The following is a 21,988-nucleotide window of genomic DNA, read 5'->3' on the forward strand; positions in this document are numbered from 1 at the left end:
CAGGAGCTGGAGGACAGTCTTCTGCTCAGGCTCAGCTCCACTCAGGGCTCACTGGTGGAGGACGAGTCCCTCATCCAGGTGCTGCGCGTCACCAAGACCACGGCTCACGAGGTAAAAGACCTCTCACCCCTGACCTCTCACCCATGACCCCTGACCTATCACCCCTGACCTCTAACCCATGACCCCTGACCTCTCACCCCTGACCTCTAACCCATGACCCCTGACCTCTCACCCCTGACCTCTAACCCATGACCCCTGACCTCGAACCCATGACCTCAAACCCCTGACCTCTGACCCTGACCTCTGACCCCTGCAGGTGAGTGAGAAGCTGTCGATCGCGGCCGAGATGGAGGTGAAGATAAACCAGGCGCGTGAGGAGTACCGCCCTGTGGCCACCAGGGGCAGCATCCTGTACTTCCTGATCGTGGAGATGTCGGTAGTGAACGCCATGTACCAGACGTCGCTCCGACAGTTCCTGGGCCTGTTTGACTCGTCTATGAAGAACTCTGGACGTTCTCCAGTCACGTCCAAACGCATCGGCAACATTGTGGAGTTCCTCACCTACCACGTCAGTCCAACACCATCATGTATCAGGTTCAGAATAAGTGGCATCGCAAAATGTGACGCAATTTCTCTCAAATGCGATGCATTCGTCAGAAAAAAGTGTTTTTGTATCGCAGCTTTTGCGAAAAACAAAAATGTGTTCAATTGTGTCACCAAAGCTCCTAAAAGTACTGATCACTGTCAATCTATTGTCAATAACATCATGACACATGTAGGACGCTGTGTGGACATGACACATGTAGGACACAGTGTGGACATGAAACATGTAGGACGCTGTGGACATGACACATGTAGGACGCTGTGGACATGAAACATGTAGGATGCTGTGGACATGACACATGTAGGACGCTGTGGACATGATACATGTAGGACGCTATGGACATGACACATGTAGGACGCTGTGTGGACATGAAACATGTAGGACGCTGTGGACATGACACATGTAGGACGCTGTGTGGACATGAAACATGTAGGACGCTGACACCGTGTGGACATGACACATGTAGGACGCTGTGTAGACATGACACATGTAGGACGCTGTGTGGACATGACACATGTAGGACGCTGTGTGGACATGACACATGTAGGACGCTGTGTGGACATGAAACATGTAGGACGCTGTGTGGACATGACACATGTAGGACGCTGTGTGGACATGACACATGTAGGTTACTGTGTGGACATGACACATGTACGACGCTGTGGACATGACACATGTAGGTTACTGTGTGGACATGACACATGTAGGACACTGACACTGTGTGGACATGACACATGTAGGACACTGTGTGGACATGACACATGTAGGACGCTGTGTGGACATGAAACATGTAGGACGCTGTGTGGACATGAAACATGTAGGACGCTGTAGACATGACACATGTAGGTTACTGTGTGGACATGACGCATGTAGGACACTGACACTGTGTGGACATGACACATGTAGAACACTGTGTGGACATGACACAAGTAGGACACTGTGTGGACATGACACATGTAGGACGCTGTGTGGACATGAAACATGTAGGACGCTGTGTGGACATGAAACATGTAGGACGCTGTGTGGACATGACACATGTAGGTTACTGTGTGGACATGACACATGTAGGACGCTGTGTGGACATGACACATGTAGGACGCTGTGTGGACATGACACATGTAGGATGCTGTGGACATGACACATGTAGGATGCTATGGACATGAAACATGTAGGACGCTGTGTGGACATGACACATGTAGGACGCTGTGTGGACATGACACATGTAGGACGCTGTGTGGACATGACACATGTAGAACACTGTGTGGACTTGACACATGTAGGACACTGTGTGGACATGACATGTAGGACACTGACACAGTGTGGACATGACACGTGTAGGACACTGTGTGGACATGACACATGTAGGACACTGTGTGGACATGACATGTAGGACACTGACACTGTGTGGACATGACACATGTAGGACACTATGTGGACATGACACATGTAGGACGCTGTTTGGACATGAAACATGTAGGACGCTGTAGACATGACACATGTAGGTTACTGTTTGGACATGACACATGTAGGACACTGACACTGTGTGGACATGACATGTAGGACACTCTGTGGACATGACACATGTAAGACGCTTTGTGGGCATGACACATGTAGGACACTGTGTGGACATGACACATCTAGGACGCTGTGTGGACATGACACATGTAGGACGCTGTGGACATGACACATGTAGGACGCTGTGTGGACATGAAACATGTAGAACGCTGTGTGGACATGACACATGTAGGACGCTGTGTGGACATGACACATGTAGGACGCTGTGTGGACATGACACATGTAGGACGCTGTGGACATGACACATGTAGGTTACTGTGTGGACCTGACACATGTAGGACACTGACACTGTGTGGACATGACACATGTAGGACGCTGTGTAGACATGACACATGTAGGACACTGTGGACATGACACATGTAGGACGCTGTGTGGACATGACACATGTAGGACGCTTTGTGGACATGACACATGTAGGACACTGTGTGGACATGACACATGTAGGACGCTGTGTGGACATGACACATGTAGGACGCTGTGTGGACATGACACATGTAGGACACTGTGTGGACATGACACATGTAGGATGCTTTGTGGATATGACACATGTAGGACGCTGTGGACATGACACATGTAGGACACTGTGTGGACATGAAACTTGTAGGACGCTGTGTTGACATGACACATGTAGGACGCTGTGTGGACATGACACATGTAGGACGCTGTGTGGACATGACACATGTAGGTTACTGTGTGGACATGACACATGTAGGACACTGACACTGTGTGGACATGACACATGTAGGACACTGTGTGGACATGACACATGTAGGACGCTGTGTGGACATGATACATGTAGGACGCTGTGTGGACATGAAACATGTAGGACGCTGTGTGGACATGACACATGTAGGACGCTGTAGACATGACACATGTAGGTTACTGTGTGGACATGACACATGTAGGACACTGACACTGTGTGGACATGACACATGTAGAACACTGTGTGGACATGACACATGTAGGACACTGTGTGGACATGACACATGTAGGACGCTGTGTGGACATGAAACATGTAGGACGCTGTGTGGACATGAAACATGTAGGACGCTGTGTGGACATGACACATGTAGGACGCTGTAGACATGACACATGTAGGTTACTGTGTGGACATGACACATGTAGGACACTGACACTGTGTGGACATGACACATGTAGGACACTCTCTGGACATGACACATTTAGGTTACTGTGTGGACATGACACATGTAGGACGCTGTGTGGACTTGACACATGTAGGACACTGTGGACTAGACACATGTTGGACGCTGTGGGGACATGACACGTAGGACGCTGTGTGGACATGACACATGTAGGACGCTGTAGACATGACACATGTAGGTTACTGTGTGGACATGACACATGTAGGACACTGACACTGTGTGGACATGACACATGTAGGACGCTGTGTGGACTTGACACATGTAGGACACTGTGGACTAGACACATGTTGGACGCTGTGGGGACATGACACATGTAGGACGCTGTGTGGACATGACACATGTAGGACGCTGTGTGGACATGACACATGTAGGACGCTGTGTGGACATGACACATGTAGAACACTGTGGACATGACACATGTAGGACGCTTTGTGGGCATGACACATGTAGGACACTGTGTGAACATGACACATGTAGGACGCTGTGTGGACATGACACATGTAGGATGCTGTGGACATGACACATGTAGGACGCTATGGACATGAAACATGTAGGACGCTGTGAGGACATGACACATGTAGGACGCTGTGTGGACATGACACATGTAGGACGCTGTGTGGACATGATACATGTAGGTTACTGTGTGGACATGACACATGTAGGACGCTGTGGACATGACACATGTAGGTTATTGTGTGGACATGACACATGTAGGACACTGACACTGTGTGGACATGACACATGTAGGACGCTGTGTGGACATGAAACATGTAGGACGCTGTGTGGACATGACACTTGTAGGACGCTGTAGACATGACACATGTAGGTTACTGTGTGGACATGACACATGTAGGACACTGACACTGTGTGGACATGACACATGTAGGACGCTTTGTAGGCATGACACATGTAGGACACTGTGTGGACATGACACATGTAGGATGCTTTGTGGATATGACACATGTAGGACGCTGTGGACATGACACATGTAGGACACTGTGTGGACATGAAACTTGTAGGACGCTGTGTGGACATGACACATGTAGGACGCTGTGTGGACATGACACATGTAGGACGCTGTGTGGACATGACACATGTAGGTTACTGTGTGGACATGACACATGTAGGACACTGACACTGTGTGGACATGACACATGTAGGACACTGTGTGGACATGACACATATAGGACATTGTGTGGACATGACACATGTAGGACGCTGTGTGGACATGATACATGTAGGACGCTGTGTGGACATGAAACATGTAGGACGCTGTGTGGACATGACACATGTAGGACGCTGTAGACATGACACATGTAGGTTACTGTGTGGACATGACACATGTAGGACACTGACACTGTGTGGACATGCCACATGTAGAACACTGTGTGGACATGACACATGTAGGACGCTGTGTGGACATGAAACATGTAGGACGCTGTGTGGACATGAAACATGTAGGACGCTGTGGGGACATGACACATGTAGGACGCTGTGTGGACATGAAACATGTAGGACGCTGTAGACATGACACATGTAGGTTACTGTGTGGACATGACACATGTAGGACGCTGTGTGGACATGAAACATGTAGGACGCTGTGTGGACATGAAACATGTAGGACGCTGTGGGGACATGACACATGTAGGACGCTGTGTGGACATGAAACATGTAGGACGCTGTAGACATGACACATGTAGGTTACTGTGTGGACATGACACATGTAGGACACTGACACTGTGTGGACATGACACATGTAGGACGCTGTGTGGACTTGACACATGTAGGACACTGTGGACTAGACACATGTTGGACGCTGTGGGGACATGACACATGTAGGACGCTGTGTGGACATGACACATGTAGGACGCTGTGTGGACATGACACATGTAGGACGCTGTGTGGACATGACACATGTAGAACACTGTGGACATGACACATGTAGGACGCTTTGTGGGCATGACACATGTAGGACACTGTGTGGACATGACACATGTAGGACGCTGTGTGGACATGACACATGTAGGATGCTGTGGACATGACACATGTAGGACGCTATGGACATGAAACATGTAGGACGCTGTGAGGACATGACACATGTAGGACGCTGTGTGGACATGACACATGTAGGACTCTGTGTGGACATGACACATGTAGGTTACTGTGTGGACATGACACATGTAGGACGCTGTGGACATGACACATGTAGGTTATTGTGTGGACATGACACATGTAGGACACTGACACTGTGTGGACATGACACATGTAGGACGCTGTGTGGACATGAAACATGTAGGACGCTGTGTGGACATGACACTTGTAGGACGCTGTAGACATGACACATGTAGGTTACTGTGTGGACATGACACATGTAGGACACTGACACTGTGTGGACATGACACATGTAGGACGCTTTGTGGGCATGACACATGTAGGACACTGTGTGGACATGACACATGTAGGATGATGTGTGGACATGACACATGTAGGACGCTGTGGACTTGACACATGTAGGACGCTGTGTGAACATGAAACATGTAGGACGCTGTGTGGACATGACACATGTAGGACGCTGTGTGGACATGACACATGTAGGACGCTGTGTGGACATGACACATGTAGGACGCTTTGGACATGACACATGTAGGTTACTGTGTGGACATGACACATGTAGGACGCTGTGTAGACATGACACATGTAGGACGCTGTGTGGACATGACACATGTAGGACGCTGTGTGGACATGACACATGTAGGTTACTGTGTGGACATGACACATGTAGGACGCTGTAGACATGACACATGTAGGTTACTGTGTGGACTTGACACATGTAGGACACTGTAGACTAGACACGACACTGTGGGGACATGACACATGTAGGACGCTGTGTGGACATGACACATGTAGGACGCTGTGTGGACATGACGCATGTAGGACGCTGTGTAGACATGACACATGTAGGACGTTTTGTGGACTTGACACATGTAGGACGCTGTGTGGATATGACACATGTAGGTTACTGTGTGGACATGACACATGTAGGACACAGACACTGTGTGGACATGACACATGTAGGACATTGTGTGGACATGACACATGTAGGACGCTGTGTGGACATGACACATGTAGGACGCTGTGTGGACATGAAACATGTAGGACGCTGTGTGGACATGACACATGTAGGACGCTGTGTGGACATGACACATGTAGGACGCTTTGGACATGACACATTTAGGTTACTGTGTGGACATGACACATGTAGGACGTTGTTTGGACATGACACATGTAGGACGCTGTGTGGATATGACACATGTAGGACAGACACTGTGTGGACATGACACATGTAGGACAATGTGTGGACATGACACATGTAGGACACTGACGCTGTGTGGACATGACACATGTAGGACACTGTGTGGACATGACATGTAGGACACTGACACTGTGTGCACATGACACATGTAGGACACTGTGTGGACATGACACATGTAGGACACTGTGTGGACATGACACATGTAGGACGCTGTTTGGACATGAAACATGTAGGACGCTGTAGACATGACACATGTAGGTTACTGTTTGGACATGACACATGTAGGACACTGACACTGTGTGGACATGACATGTAGGACACTCTGTGGACATGACACATGTAGGACGCTTTGTGGGCATGACACATGTAGGACACTGTGTGGACATGACACATGTAGGACGCTGTGTGGACATGACACATGTAGGACGCTGTGGACATGACACATGTAGGACGCTGTGTGGACATGAAACATGTAGGACGCTGTGTGGACATGACACATGTAGGACGCTGTGTGGACATGACACATGTAGGACGCTGTGTGGACATGGCACATGTAGGACGCTGTGGACATGACACATGTAGGTTACTGTGTGGACATGACACATGTAGGACACTGACACTGTGTGGACATGACACATGTAGGACGCTGTGTAGACATGACAAATGTAGGACGCTGTGTGGACATGACACATGTAGGACGCTTTGTGAACATGACACATGTAGGACACTGTGTGGACATGACACATGTAGGACGCTGTGTGGACATGACACATGTAGGACGCTGTGTGGACATGACACATGTAGGACACTGTGTGGACATAACACATGTTGGATGCTTTGTGGATATGACACATGTAGGACGCTGTGGACATGACACATGTAGGACACTGTGTGGACATGAAACTTGTAGAACGCTGTGTTGACATGACGCATGTAGGACGCTGTGTGGAAATGACACATGTAGGTTACTGTGTGGACATGACACATGTAGGACACTGACACTGTGTGGACATGACACATGTAGGACACTGTGTGGACATGACACATGTAGGACGCTGTGTGGACATGACACATTTAGGACGCTGTGTGGACATGAAACATGTAGGACGCTGTGTGGACATGAAACATGTAGGACGCTGTGTGGACATGGCACATGTAGGACGCTGTAGACATGACACATGTAGGTTACTGTGTGGACATGACACATGTAGGACACTGACACTGTGTGGACATGACACATGTAGGACACTGTGTGGACATGACACATGTAGGTTACTGTGTGGACATGACACATGTAGGACGCTGTGTGGACTTGACACATGTAGGACACTGTGGACTAGACACATGTCGGACACTGTGTGGACATGACACATGTAGGACACTGTGTGGACACGACACATGTAGGACACTGGACATGACACATGTAGGACGCTGTGTGGACATGACACATGTAGGACGCTTTGTGGACATGACACATGTAGGACACTGTGTGGACATGACACATGTAGGACGCTGTGTGGACATGACACATGTAGGACGCTGTGTGGACATGACACATGTAGGACACTGTGTGGACATAACACATGTAGGATGCTTTGTGGATATGACACATGTAGGACGCTGTGTGGACATGAAACATGTAGGACGCTGTGTGGACATGACACATGTAGGACGCTGTAGACATGACACATGTAGGTTACTGTGTGGACATGACACATGTAGGACACTGACACTGTGTGGACATGACACATGTAGAACACTGTGTGGACATGACACATATAGGACACTGTGTGGACATGACACATGTAGGACGCTGTGTGGACATGAAACATGTAGGACGCTGTGTGGACATGAAACATGTAGGACGCTGTGTGGACATGGCACATGTAGGACGCTGTAGACATGACACATGTAGGTTACTGTGTGGACATGACACATGTAGGACACTGACACTGTGTGGACATGACACATGTAGGACACTGTGTGGACATGACACATGTAGGTTACTGTGTGGACATGACACATGTAGGACGCTGTGTGGACTTGACACATGTAGGACACTGTGGACTAGACACATGTCGGACGCTGTGGGGACATGACACATGTAGGACACTGTGTGGACATGACACATGTAGGACGCTGTGTGGACATGACACATGTAGGACACTGTGTGGACATGACACATGTAGAACACTGTGGACATGACACATGTAGGACGCTTTGTGGGCATGACACATGTAGGACACTGTGTGGACATGACACATGTAGGACGCTGTGTGGACATGACACATGTAGGACGCTGTGTGGACATGACACATGTAGGACGCTGTGTGGACATGACACATGTAGGTTACTGTGTGGACATGACACATGTAGGACGCTGTGGACATGACACATGTAGGTTATTGTGTGGACATGACACATGTAGGACACTGACACTGTGTGGACATGACACATGTAGGACACTGTGTGGACATGACACATGTAGGACGCTGTGTGGACATGACACATGTAGGACGCTGTGTGGACATGAAACATGTAGAACGCTGTGTGGACATGAAACATGTAGGACGCTGTGTGGACATGACACTTGTAGGACGCTGTAGACATGACACATGTAGGTTACTGTGTGGACATGACACATGTAGGACACTGACACTGTGTGGACATGACACTTGTAGGACGCTGTGTGGAAATGAAACATGTAGGACGCTGTGTGGACATGACACATGTAGGACGCTGTATACATGACACATGTAGGTTACTGTGTGGACATGACACATGTAGGACACTGACACTGTGTGGACATGACACATGTAGGACACTGTGTGGACATGACACATGTAGGACACTGTGTGGACATGACACATGTAGGACACTGTGTGGACATGACACATGTAGGACGCTGTGTGTACATGACACATATAGGACGCTGTGTGGACTTGACACATGTAGGACACTGTGGACTAGACACATGTAGGACGCTGTGGGGACATGACACATGTAGGACGCTGTGTGGACATGACACATGTAGGAAGCTGTGTGGACATGACACATGTAGGACGCTGTGTGGATATGACACATGTAGAACACTGTGTGGACATGACACATGTAGGACGCTTTGTGGGCATTACACATGTAGGACACTGTGTGGACATGAAACTTGTAGAACGCTGTGTTGACATGACGCATGTAGAACGCTGTGTGGACATGACACATGTAGGACACTGACACTGTGTGGACATGACACATGTAGGACATTGTGTGGACATGACACATGTAGGACGCTGTGTGGACATGAAACATGTAGGACGCTGTGTGGACATGAAACATGTAGGACACTGTGTGGACATGACACATGTAGGACGCTGTGTGGACATGACACATGTAGGACGCTGTAGACATGACACATGTAGGACACTGACACTGTGTGGACATGACACATGTAGAACACTGTGTGGACATGACACATATAGGACACTGTGTGGACATGACACATGTAGGACGCTGTGTGGACATGAAACATGTAGGACGCTGTTTGGACATGAAACATGTAGGACGCTGTGTGGACATGGCACATGTAGGACGCTGTAGACATGACACATGTAGGTTACTGTGTGGACATGACACATGTAGGACACTGACACTGTGTGGACATGACACATGTAGGACACTGTGTGGACATGACACATGTAGGTTACTGTGTGGACATGACACATGTAGGACGCTGTGTGGACTTGACACATGTAGGACACTGTGGACTAGACACATGTCGGACGCTGTGTGGACATGACACATGTAGGACACTGTGTGGACATGACACATGTAGAACACTGTGGACATGACACATGTAGGACGCTTTGTGGACATGACACATGTAGGACGCTGTGTGGACATGACACATGTAGGACGCTGTGTGGACATGACACATGTAGGACGCTGTGTGGACATGACACATGTAGGTTACTGTGTGGACATGACACATGTAGGACGCTGTGGACATGACACATGTAGGTTATTGTGTGGACATGACACATGTAGGACACTGTGTGGACATGACACATGTAGGACGCTGTGTGGACATGACACATGTAGGACGCTGTGTGGACATGAAACATGTAGGACGCTGTGTGGACATGAAACATGTAGGACGCTGTGTGGACATGACACTTGTAGGACGCTGTAGACATGACACATGTAGGTTACTGTGTGGACATGACACATGTAGGACACTGAAACTGTGTGGACATGACACATGTAGGACACTGTGGACTAGACACAACACTGTGGGGACATGACACATGTAGGACGCTGTGTGGACATGACACATGTAGGACGCTGTGTGGACATGACACATATAGGACGCTGTGTAGACATGACACATGTAGGACGTTGTGTGGACATGACACATGTAGGACGCTGTGTGGATATGACACATGTAGGTTACTGTGTGGACATGACACATGTAGGACGCTGTGTGGACATGATACATGTAGGACGCTGTGTGGACATGAAACATGTAGGACGCTGTGTGGACATGACACATGTAGGACGCTGTGTGGACATGACACATGTAGGACGCTGTGTGGACATGACACATGTAGGTTACTGTGTGGACATGACACATGTAGGACGTTGTGTGGACATGACACATATAGGAAGCTGTGTGGATGACACATGTAGTTACTGTGTGGACATGACGCATGTAGAACGCTGTGTGGACATGACACATGTAGGACACTGACACTGTGTGGACATGACACATGTATGACACTGTGTGGACATGACACATATAGGACATTGTGTGGACATGACACATGTAGGACGCTGTGTGGACATGAAACATGTAGGACGCTGTGTGGACATGAAACATGTAGGACGCTGTGTGGACATGACACATGTAGGACGCTGTAGACATGACACATGTAGGTAACTGTGTGGACATGACACATGTAGGACACTGACACTGTGTGGACATGACACATGTAGAACACTGTGTGGACATGACACATATAGGACACTGTGTGGACATGACACATGTAGGACGCTGTGTGGACATGAAACATGTAGGACGCTGTTTGGACATGGCACATGTAGGACGCTGTGTGGACATGAAACATGTAGGACGCTGTGTGGACATGGCACATGTAGGACGCTGTAGACATGACACATGTAGGTTACTGTGTGGACATGACACATGTAGGACACTGACACTGTGTGGACATGACACATGTAGGACACTGTGTGGACATGACACATGTAGGTTACTGTGTGGACATGACACATGTAGGACGCTGTGTGGACTTGACACATGTAGGACACTGTGGACTAGACACATGTCGGACGCTGTGGGGACATGACACATGTAGGACACTGTGTGGACATGACACATATAGGACGCTGTGTGGACATGACACATGTAGGACGCTGTGTGGACATGACACATGTAGAACACTGTGGACATGACACATGTAGGACGCTTTGTAGACATGACACATGTAGGACGCTGTGTGGACATGACACATGTAGGACGCTGTGTGGACATGACACATGTAGGACGCTTTGTGGGCATGACACATGTAGGACGCTTTGTGGGCATGACACATGTAGGACACTGTGTGGACATGACACATGTAGGATGATGTGTGGACATGACACATGTAGGACGCTGTAGACATGACACATGTAGGTTACTGTGTGGACATGACACATGTAGGACACTGACACTGTGTGGACATGACACATGTAGGACACTGTGTGGACATGACACATGTAGGACACTGTGTGGACATGACACATGTAGGACGCTGTGTGTACATGACACATGTAGGACGCTGTGTGGACTTGACATATATAGGACACTGTGGGGACATGACACATGTAGGACGCTGTGTGGACATGACACATGTAGGAAGCTGTGTGGACATGACACATGTAGGACGCTGTGTGGATATGACACATGTAGAACACTGTGTGGACATGACACATGTAGGACGCTTTGTGGGCATGACACATGTAGGACACTGTGTGGACATGACACATGTAGGACGCTGTGGACATGACACATGTAGGTTACTGTGTGGACCTGACACATGTAGGACACTGACACTGTGTGGACATGACACATGTAGGACAATGTGTGGACATGACACATGTAGGACGCTGTGTGGACATGACACATGTAGGACGCTGTGTGGACGTGACACATTTAGGACACTGTGTGGACATGACACATGTAGGACACTGTGTGGACACGACACATGTAGGACACTGTGGACATGACACATGTAGGACGCTGTGTGGACATGACACATGTAGGACGCTTTGTGGACATGACACATGTAGGACACTGTGTGGACATGACACATGTAGGACGCTGTGTGGACATGACACATGTAGGACGCTGTGTGGACATCACACATGTAGGACACTGTGTGGACATAACACATGTAGGATGCTTTGTGGATATGACACATGTAGGACGCTGTGGACATGACACATGTAGGACACTGTGTGGACATGAAACTTGTAGAACGCTGTGTTGACATGACGCATGTAGGACGCTGTGTGGACATGACACATGTAGGACGCTGTGTGGACATGACACATGTAGGTTACTGTGTGGACATGACACATGTAGGACACTGACACTGTGTGGACATGACACATGTAGGACACTGTGTGGACATGACACATATAGGACATTGTGTGGACATGACACATGTAGGACGCTGTGTGGACATGAAACATGTAGGACGCTGTGTGGACATGAAACATGTAGGACGCTGTGTGGACATGGCACATGTAGGACGCTGTAGACATGACACATGTAGGTTACTGTGTGGACATGACACATGTAGGACACTGACACTGTGTGGACATGACACATGTAGGACACTGTGTGGACATGACACATGTAGGACACTGTGTGGACATGACACATGTAGGACGCTGTGTGTACATGACACATGTAGGACGCTGTGTGGACTTGACACATGTAGGACACTGTGGACTAGACATATGTAGGACGCTGTGGGGACATGACACATGTAGGACGCTGTGTGGACATGACACATGTAGGAAGCTGTGTGGACATGACACATGTAGGACGCTGTGTGGATATGACACATGTAGAACACTGTGTGGACATGACACATGTAGGACGCTTTGTGGGCATGACACATGTAGGACACTGTGTGGACATGACACATGTAGGATGATGTGTGGACATGACACATGTAGGACGCTGTGGACTTGACACATGTAGGACGCTGTGTGGACATGAAACATGTAGGACACTGTGTGGACATGACACATGTAGGACGCTGTGTGGACATGACACATGTAGGACGCTGTGTGGACATGACACATGTAGGACGCTTTGGACATGACACATGTAGGTTACTGTGTGGACATGACACATGTAGGACGCTTTGTAGACATGACACATGTAGGACGCTGTGTGGACATGAAACATGTAGGACGCTGTGTGGACATGACACATGTAGGACGCTGTGTGGACATGACACATGTAGGACGCTGTGTGGACATGACACATGTAAGACGCTTTGGACATGACACATGTAGGTTACTGTGTGGACCTGACACATGTAGGACACTGACACTGTGTGGACATGACACATGTAGGACGCTGTGTAGACATGACACATGTAGGACGTTGTGTGGACATGACACATGTAGGACGCTGTGTGGATATGACACATGTAGGTTACTGTGTGGACATGACACATGTAGGACACTGACACTGTGTGGACATGACACATGTAGGACAATGTGTGGACATGACACATGTAGGACGCTGTGTGGACATGACACATGTTGGACACTGTGTGGACGTGACACATTTAGGACACTGTGTGGACATGACACATGTAGGACACTGTGTGGACACGACACATGTAGGACACTGTGTGGACATGACACATGTAGGACACTGTGTGGACACGACACATGTAGGACACTGTGGACATGACACATGTAGGACGCTGTGTGGACATGACACATGTAGGACGCTTTGTGGACATGACACATGTAGGACACTGTGTGGACATGACACATGTAGGACGCTGTGTGGACATGACTCATGTAGGACGCTGTGTGGACATGACACATGTAGGACACTGTGTGGACATAACACATGTAGGATGCTTTGTGGATATGACACATGTAGGACGCTGTGGACATGACACATGTAGGACACTGTGTGGACATGAAACTTTTAGAACGCTGTGTTGACATGACGCATGTAGAACGCTGTGTGGACATGACACATGTAGGACGCTGTGTGGACTTGACACATGTAGGACACTGTGGACTAGACATATGTAGGACGCTGTGGGGACATGACACATGTAGGACGCTGTGTGGACATGACACATGTAGGAAGCTGTGTGGACATGACACATGTAGGACGCTGTGTGGATATGACACATGTAGAACACTGTGTGGACATGACACATGTATGACACTGTGTGGACATGACACATATAGGACATTGTGTGGACATGACACATGTAGGACGCTGTGTGGACATGAAACATGTAGGACGCTGTGTGGACATGAAACATGTAGGACGCTGTGTGGACATGACACATGTAGGACGCTGTAGACATGACACATGTAGGTAACTGTGTGGACATGACACATGTAGGACACTGACACTGTGTGGACATGACACATGTAGAACACTGTGTGGACATGACACATATAGGACACTGTGTGGACATGACACATGTAGGACGCTGTGTGGACATGAAACATGTAGGACGCTGTTTGGACATGAAACATGTAGGACGCTGTGTGGACATGGCACATGTAGGACGCTGTAGACATGACACATGTAGGTTACTGTGTGGACATGACACATGTAGGAAACTGACACTGTGTGGACATGACACATGTAGGACACTGTGTGGACATGACACATGTAGGTTACTGTGTGGACATGACACATGTAGGACGCTGTGTGGACTTGACACATGTAGGACACTGTGGACTAGACACATGTCGGACGCTGTGGGGACATGACACATGTAGGACACTGTGTGGACATGACACATATAGGACGCTGTGTGGACATGACACATGTAGGACGCTGTGTGGACATGACACATGTAGAACACTGTGGACATGACACATGTAGGACGCTTTGTAGACATGACACATGTAGGACGCTGTGTGGACATGACACATGTAGGACGCTGTGTGGAGATGACACATGTAGGACGCTGTGTGGACATGACACATGTAGGACGCTGTGTGGACATGACACATGTAGGACGCTGTGTGGACATGACACATGTAGGTTACTGTGTGGACATGACACATGTAGGACGCTGTGGACATGACACATGTAGGTTATTGTGTGGACATGACACATGTAGGACACTGACACTGTGTGGACATGACACATGTAGGACGCTGTGTGGACATGACACATGTAGGACGCTGTGTGGACATGAAACATGTAGGACGCTGTGTGGACATGGCACATGTAGGACGCTGTAGACATGACACATGTAGGTTACTGTGTGGACATGACACATGTAGGACACTGACACTGTGTGGACATGACACATGTAGGACACTGTGTGGACATGACACATGTAGGACACTGTGTGGACATGACACATGTAGGACGCTGTGTGTACATGACACATGTAGGACGCTGTGTGGACTTGACACATGTAGGACACTGTGGACTAGACATATGTAGGACGCTGTGGGGACATGACACATGTAGGACGCTGTGTGGACATGACACATGTAGGAAGCTGTGTGGACATGACACATGTAGGACGCTGTGTGGATATGACACATGTAGAACACTGTGTGGACATGACACATGTAGGACGCTTTGTGGGCATGACACATGTAGGACACTGTGTGGACATGACACATGTAGGATGATGTGTGGACATGACACATGTAGGACGCTGTGGACTTGACACATGTAGGACGCTGTGTGGACATGAAACATGTAGGACACTGTGTGGACATGACACATGTAGGACGCTGTGTGGACATGACACATGTAGGACGCTGTGTGGACATGACACATGTAGGACGCTTTGGACATGACACATGTAGGTTACTGTGTGGACATGACACATGTAGGACGCTTTGTAGACATGACACATGTAGGACGCTGTGTGGACATGAAACATGTAGGACGCTGTGTGGACATGACACATGTAGGACGCTGTGTGGACATGACACATGTAGGACGCTGTGTGGACATGACACATGTAAGACGCTTTGGACATGACACATGTAGGTTACTGTGTGGACCTGACACATGTAGGACACTGACACTGTGTGGACATGACACATGTAGGACGCTGTGTAGACATGACACATGTAGGACGTTGTGTGGACATGACACATGTAGGACGCTGTGTGGATATGGCACATGTAGGTTACTGTGTGGACATGACACATGTAGGACACTGACACTGTGTGGACATGACACATGTAGGACAATGTGTGGACATGACACATGTAGGACGCTGTGTGGACATGACACATGTTGGACACTGTGTGGACGTGACACATTTAGGACACTGTGTGGACATGACACATGTAGGACACTGTGTGGACACGACACATGTAGGACACTGTGTGGACATGACACATGTAGGACACTGTGTGGACACGACACATGTAGGACACTGTGGACATGACACATGTAGGACGCTGTGTGGACATGACACATGTAGGACGCTTTGTGGACATGACACATGTAGGACACTGTGTGGACATGACACATGTAGGACGCTGTGTGGACATGACTCATGTAGGACGCTGTGTGGACATGACACATGTAGGACACTGTGTGGACATAACACATGTAGGATGCTTTGTGGATATGACACATGTAGGACGCTGTGGACATGACACATGTAGGACACTGTGTGGACATGAAACTTTTAGAACGCTGTGTTGACATGACGCATGTAGAACGCTGTGTGGACATGACACATGTAGGACGCTGTGTGGACTTGACACATGTAGGACACTGTGGACTAGACATATGTAGGACGCTGTGGGGACATGACACATGTAGGACGCTGTGTGGACATGACACATGTAGGAAGCTGTGTGGACATGACACATGTAGGACGCTGTGTGGATATGACACATGTAGAACACTGTGTGGACATGACACATGTATGACACTGTGTGGACATGACACATATAGGACATTGTGTGGACATGACACATGTAGGACGCTGTGTGGACATGAAACATGTAGGACGCTGTGTGGACATGAAACATGTAGGACGCTGTGTGGACATGACACATGTAGGACGCTGTAGACATGACACATGTAGGTAACTGTGTGGACATGACACATGTAGGACACTGACACTGTGTGGACATGACACATGTAGAACACTGTGTGGACATGACACATATAGGACACTGTGTGGACATGACACATGTAGGACGCTGTGTGGACATGAAACATGTAGGACGCTGTTTGGACATGAAACATGTAGGACGCTGTGTGGACATGGCACATGTAGGACGCTGTAGACATGACACATGTAGGTTACTGTGTGGACATGACACATGTAGGAAACTGACACTGTGTGGACATGACACATGTAGGACACTGTGTGGACATGACACATGTAGGTTACTGTGTGGACATGACACATGTAGGACGCTGTGTGGACTTGACACATGTAGGACACTGTGGACTAGACACATGTCGGACGCTGTGGGGACATGACACATGTAGGACACTGTGTGGACATGACACATATAGGACGCTGTGTGGACATGACACATGTAGGACGCTGTGTGGACATGACACATGTAGAACACTGTGGACATGACACATGTAGGACGCTTTGTAGACATGACACATGTAGGACGCTGTGTGGACATGACACATGTAGGACGCTGTGTGGACATGACACATGTAGGACGCTGTGTGGACATGACACATGTAGGACGCTTTGGACATGACACATGTAGGTTACTGTGTGGACATGACACATGTAGGACGCTTTGTAGACATGACACATGTAGGACGCTGTGTGGACATGAAACATGTAGGACGCTGTGTGGACATGACACATGTAGGACGCTGTGTGGACATGACACATGTAGGACGCTGTGTGGACATGACACATGTAAGACGCTTTGGACATGACACATGTAGGTTACTGTGTGGACCTGACACATGTAGGACACTGACACTGTGTGGACATGACACATGTAGGACGCTGTGTAGACATGACACATGTAGGACGTTGTGTGGACATGACACATGTAGGACGCTGTGTGGATATGACACATGTAGGTTACTGTGTGGACATGACACATGTAGGACACTGACACTGTGTGGACATGACACATGTAGGACAATGTGTGGACATGACACATGTAGGACGCTGTGTGGACATGACACATGTTGGACACTGTGTGGACGTGACACATTTAGGACACTGTGTGGACATGACACATGTAGGACACTGTGTGGACACGACACATGTAGGACACTGTGTGGACATGACACATGTAGGACACTGTGTGGACACGACACATGTAGGACACTGTGGACATGACACATGTAGGACGCTGTGTGGACATGACACATGTAGGACGCTTTGTGGACATGACACATGTAGGACACTGTGTGGACATGACACATGTAGGACGCTGTGTGGACATGACTCATGTAGGACGCTGTGTGGACATGACACATGTAGGACACTGTGTGGACATAACACATGTAGGATGCTTTGTGGATATGACACATGTAGGACGCTGTGGACATGACACATGTAGGACACTGTGTGGACATGAAACTTTTAGAACGCTGTGTTGACATGACGCATGTAGAACGCTGTGTGGACATGACACATGTAGGACGCTGTGTGGACTTGACACATGTAGGACACTGTGGACTAGACATATGTAGGACGCTGTGGGGACATGACACATGTAGGACGCTGTGTGGACATGACACATGTAGGAAGCTGTGTGGACATGACACATGTAGGACGCTGTGTGGATATGACACATGTAGAACACTGTGTGGACATGACACATGTATGACACTGTGTGGACATGACACATATAGGACATTGTGTGGACATGACACATGTAGGACGCTGTGTGGACATGAAACATGTAGGACGCTGTGTGGACATGAAACATGTAGGACGCTGTGTGGACATGACACATGTAGGACGCTGTAGACATGACACATGTAGGTAACTGTGTGGACATGACACATGTAGGACACTGACACTGTGTGGACATGACACATGTAGAACACTGTGTGGACATGACACATATAGGACACTGTGTGGACATGACACATGTAGGACGCTGTGTGGACATGAAACATGTAGGACGCTGTTTGGACATGAAACATGTAGGACGCTGTGTGGACATGGCACATGTAGGACGCTGTAGACATGACACATGTAGGTTACTGTGTGGACATGACACATGTAGGAAACTGACACTGTGTGGACATGACACATGTAGGACACTGTGTGGACATGACACATGTAGGTTACTGTGTGGACATGACACATGTAGGACGCTGTGTGGACTTGACACATGTAGGACACTGTGGACTAGACACATGTCGGACGCTGTGGGGACATGACACATGTAGGACACTGTGTGGACATGACACATATAGGACGCTGTGTGGACATGACACATGTAGGACGCTGTGTGGACATGACACATGTAGAACACTGTGGACATGACACATGTAGGACGCTTTGTAGACATGACACATGTAGGACGCTGTGTGGACATGACACATGTAGGACGCTGTGTGGAGATGACACATGTAGGACGCTGTGTGGACATGACACATGTAGGACGCTGTGTGGACATGACACATGTAGGACGCTGTGTGGACATGACACATGTAGGTTACTGTGTGGACATGACACATGTAGGACGCTGTGGACATGACACATGTAGGTTATTGTGTGGACATGACACATGTAGGACACTGACACTGTGTGGACATGACACATGTAGGACGCTGTGTGGACATGACACATGTAGGACGCTGTGTGGACATGAAACATGTAGGACGCTGTGTGGACATGGCACATGTAGGACGCTGTAGACATGACACATGTAGGTTACTGTGTGGACATGACACATGTAGGACACTGACACTGTGTGGACATGACACATGTAGGACACTGTGTGGACATGACACATGTAGGACACTGTGTGGACATGACACATGTAGGACGCTGTGTGTACATGACACATGTAGGACGCTGTGTGGACTTGACACATGTAGGACACTGTGGACTAGACATATGTAGGACGCTGTGGGGACATGACACATGTAGGACGCTGTGTGGACATGACACATGTAGGAAGCTGTGTGGACATGACACATGTAGGACGCTGTGTGGATATGACACATGTAGAACACTGTGTGGACATGACACATGTAGGACGCTTTGTGGGCATGACACATGTAGGACACTGTGTGGACATGACACATGTAGGATGATGTGTGGACATGACACATGTAGGACGCTGTGGACTTGACACATGTAGGACGCTGTGTGGACATGAAACATGTAGGACACTGTGTGGACATGACACATGTAGGACGCTGTGTGGACATGACACATGTAGGACGCTGTGTGGACATGACACATGTAGGACGCTTTGGACATGACACATGTAGGTTACTGTGTGGACATGACACATGTAGGACGCTTTGTAGACATGACACATGTAGGACGCTGTGTGGACATGAAACATGTAGGACGCTGTGTGGACATGACACATGTAGGACGCTGTGTGGACATGACACATGTAGGACGCTGTGTGGACATGACACATGTAAGACGCTTTGGACATGACACATGTAGGTTACTGTGTGGACCTGACACATGTAGGACACTGACACTGTGTGGACATGACACATGTAGGACGCTGTGTAGACATGACACATGTAGGACGTTGTGTGGACATGACACATGTAGGACGCTGTGTGGATATGACACATGTAGGTTACTGTGTGGACATGACACATGTAGGACACTGACACTGTGTGGACATGACACATGTAGGACAATGTGTGGACATGACACATGTAGGACGCTGTGTGGACATGACACATGTTGGACACTGTGTGGACGTGACACATTTAGGACACTGTGTGGACATGACACATGTAGGACACTGTGTGGACACGACACATGTAGGACACTGTGTGGACATGACACATGTAGGACACTGTGTGGACACGACACATGTAGGACACTGTGGACATGACACATGTAGGACGCTGTGTGGACA

At 48.6% G+C, this 21,988-nt stretch overlaps 1 protein-coding gene across 1 annotated transcript in view; it reads left to right on the forward strand.

Annotated features, from left to right (window-relative positions):
* The window catches only part of dnah5l (dynein, axonemal, heavy chain 5 like), a 314,079-nt gene that overhangs the window by 113,320 nt on the left and 178,771 nt on the right, over window positions 1-21,988 (forward strand). Inside the window, exons 56-57 of the mRNA XM_072451290.1 lie at window positions 1-111; window positions 317-568. The exon at window positions 1-111 is cut by the window's left edge and continues 60 nt beyond it. Coding sequence (XP_072307391.1) covers window positions 1-111; window positions 317-568 — 363 coding nt within the window. The remainder of the gene's footprint in view (window positions 112-316; window positions 569-21,988) is intronic.

Source organism: Eucyclogobius newberryi, unplaced genomic scaffold, assembly GCF_026437365.1.
Source record: "Eucyclogobius newberryi isolate DKJ021-1_F unplaced genomic scaffold, fEucNew1.0.hap1 SCAF_18, whole genome shotgun sequence".
Classification (NCBI taxonomy): domain Eukaryota; kingdom Metazoa; phylum Chordata; class Actinopteri; order Gobiiformes; family Gobiidae; genus Eucyclogobius; species Eucyclogobius newberryi.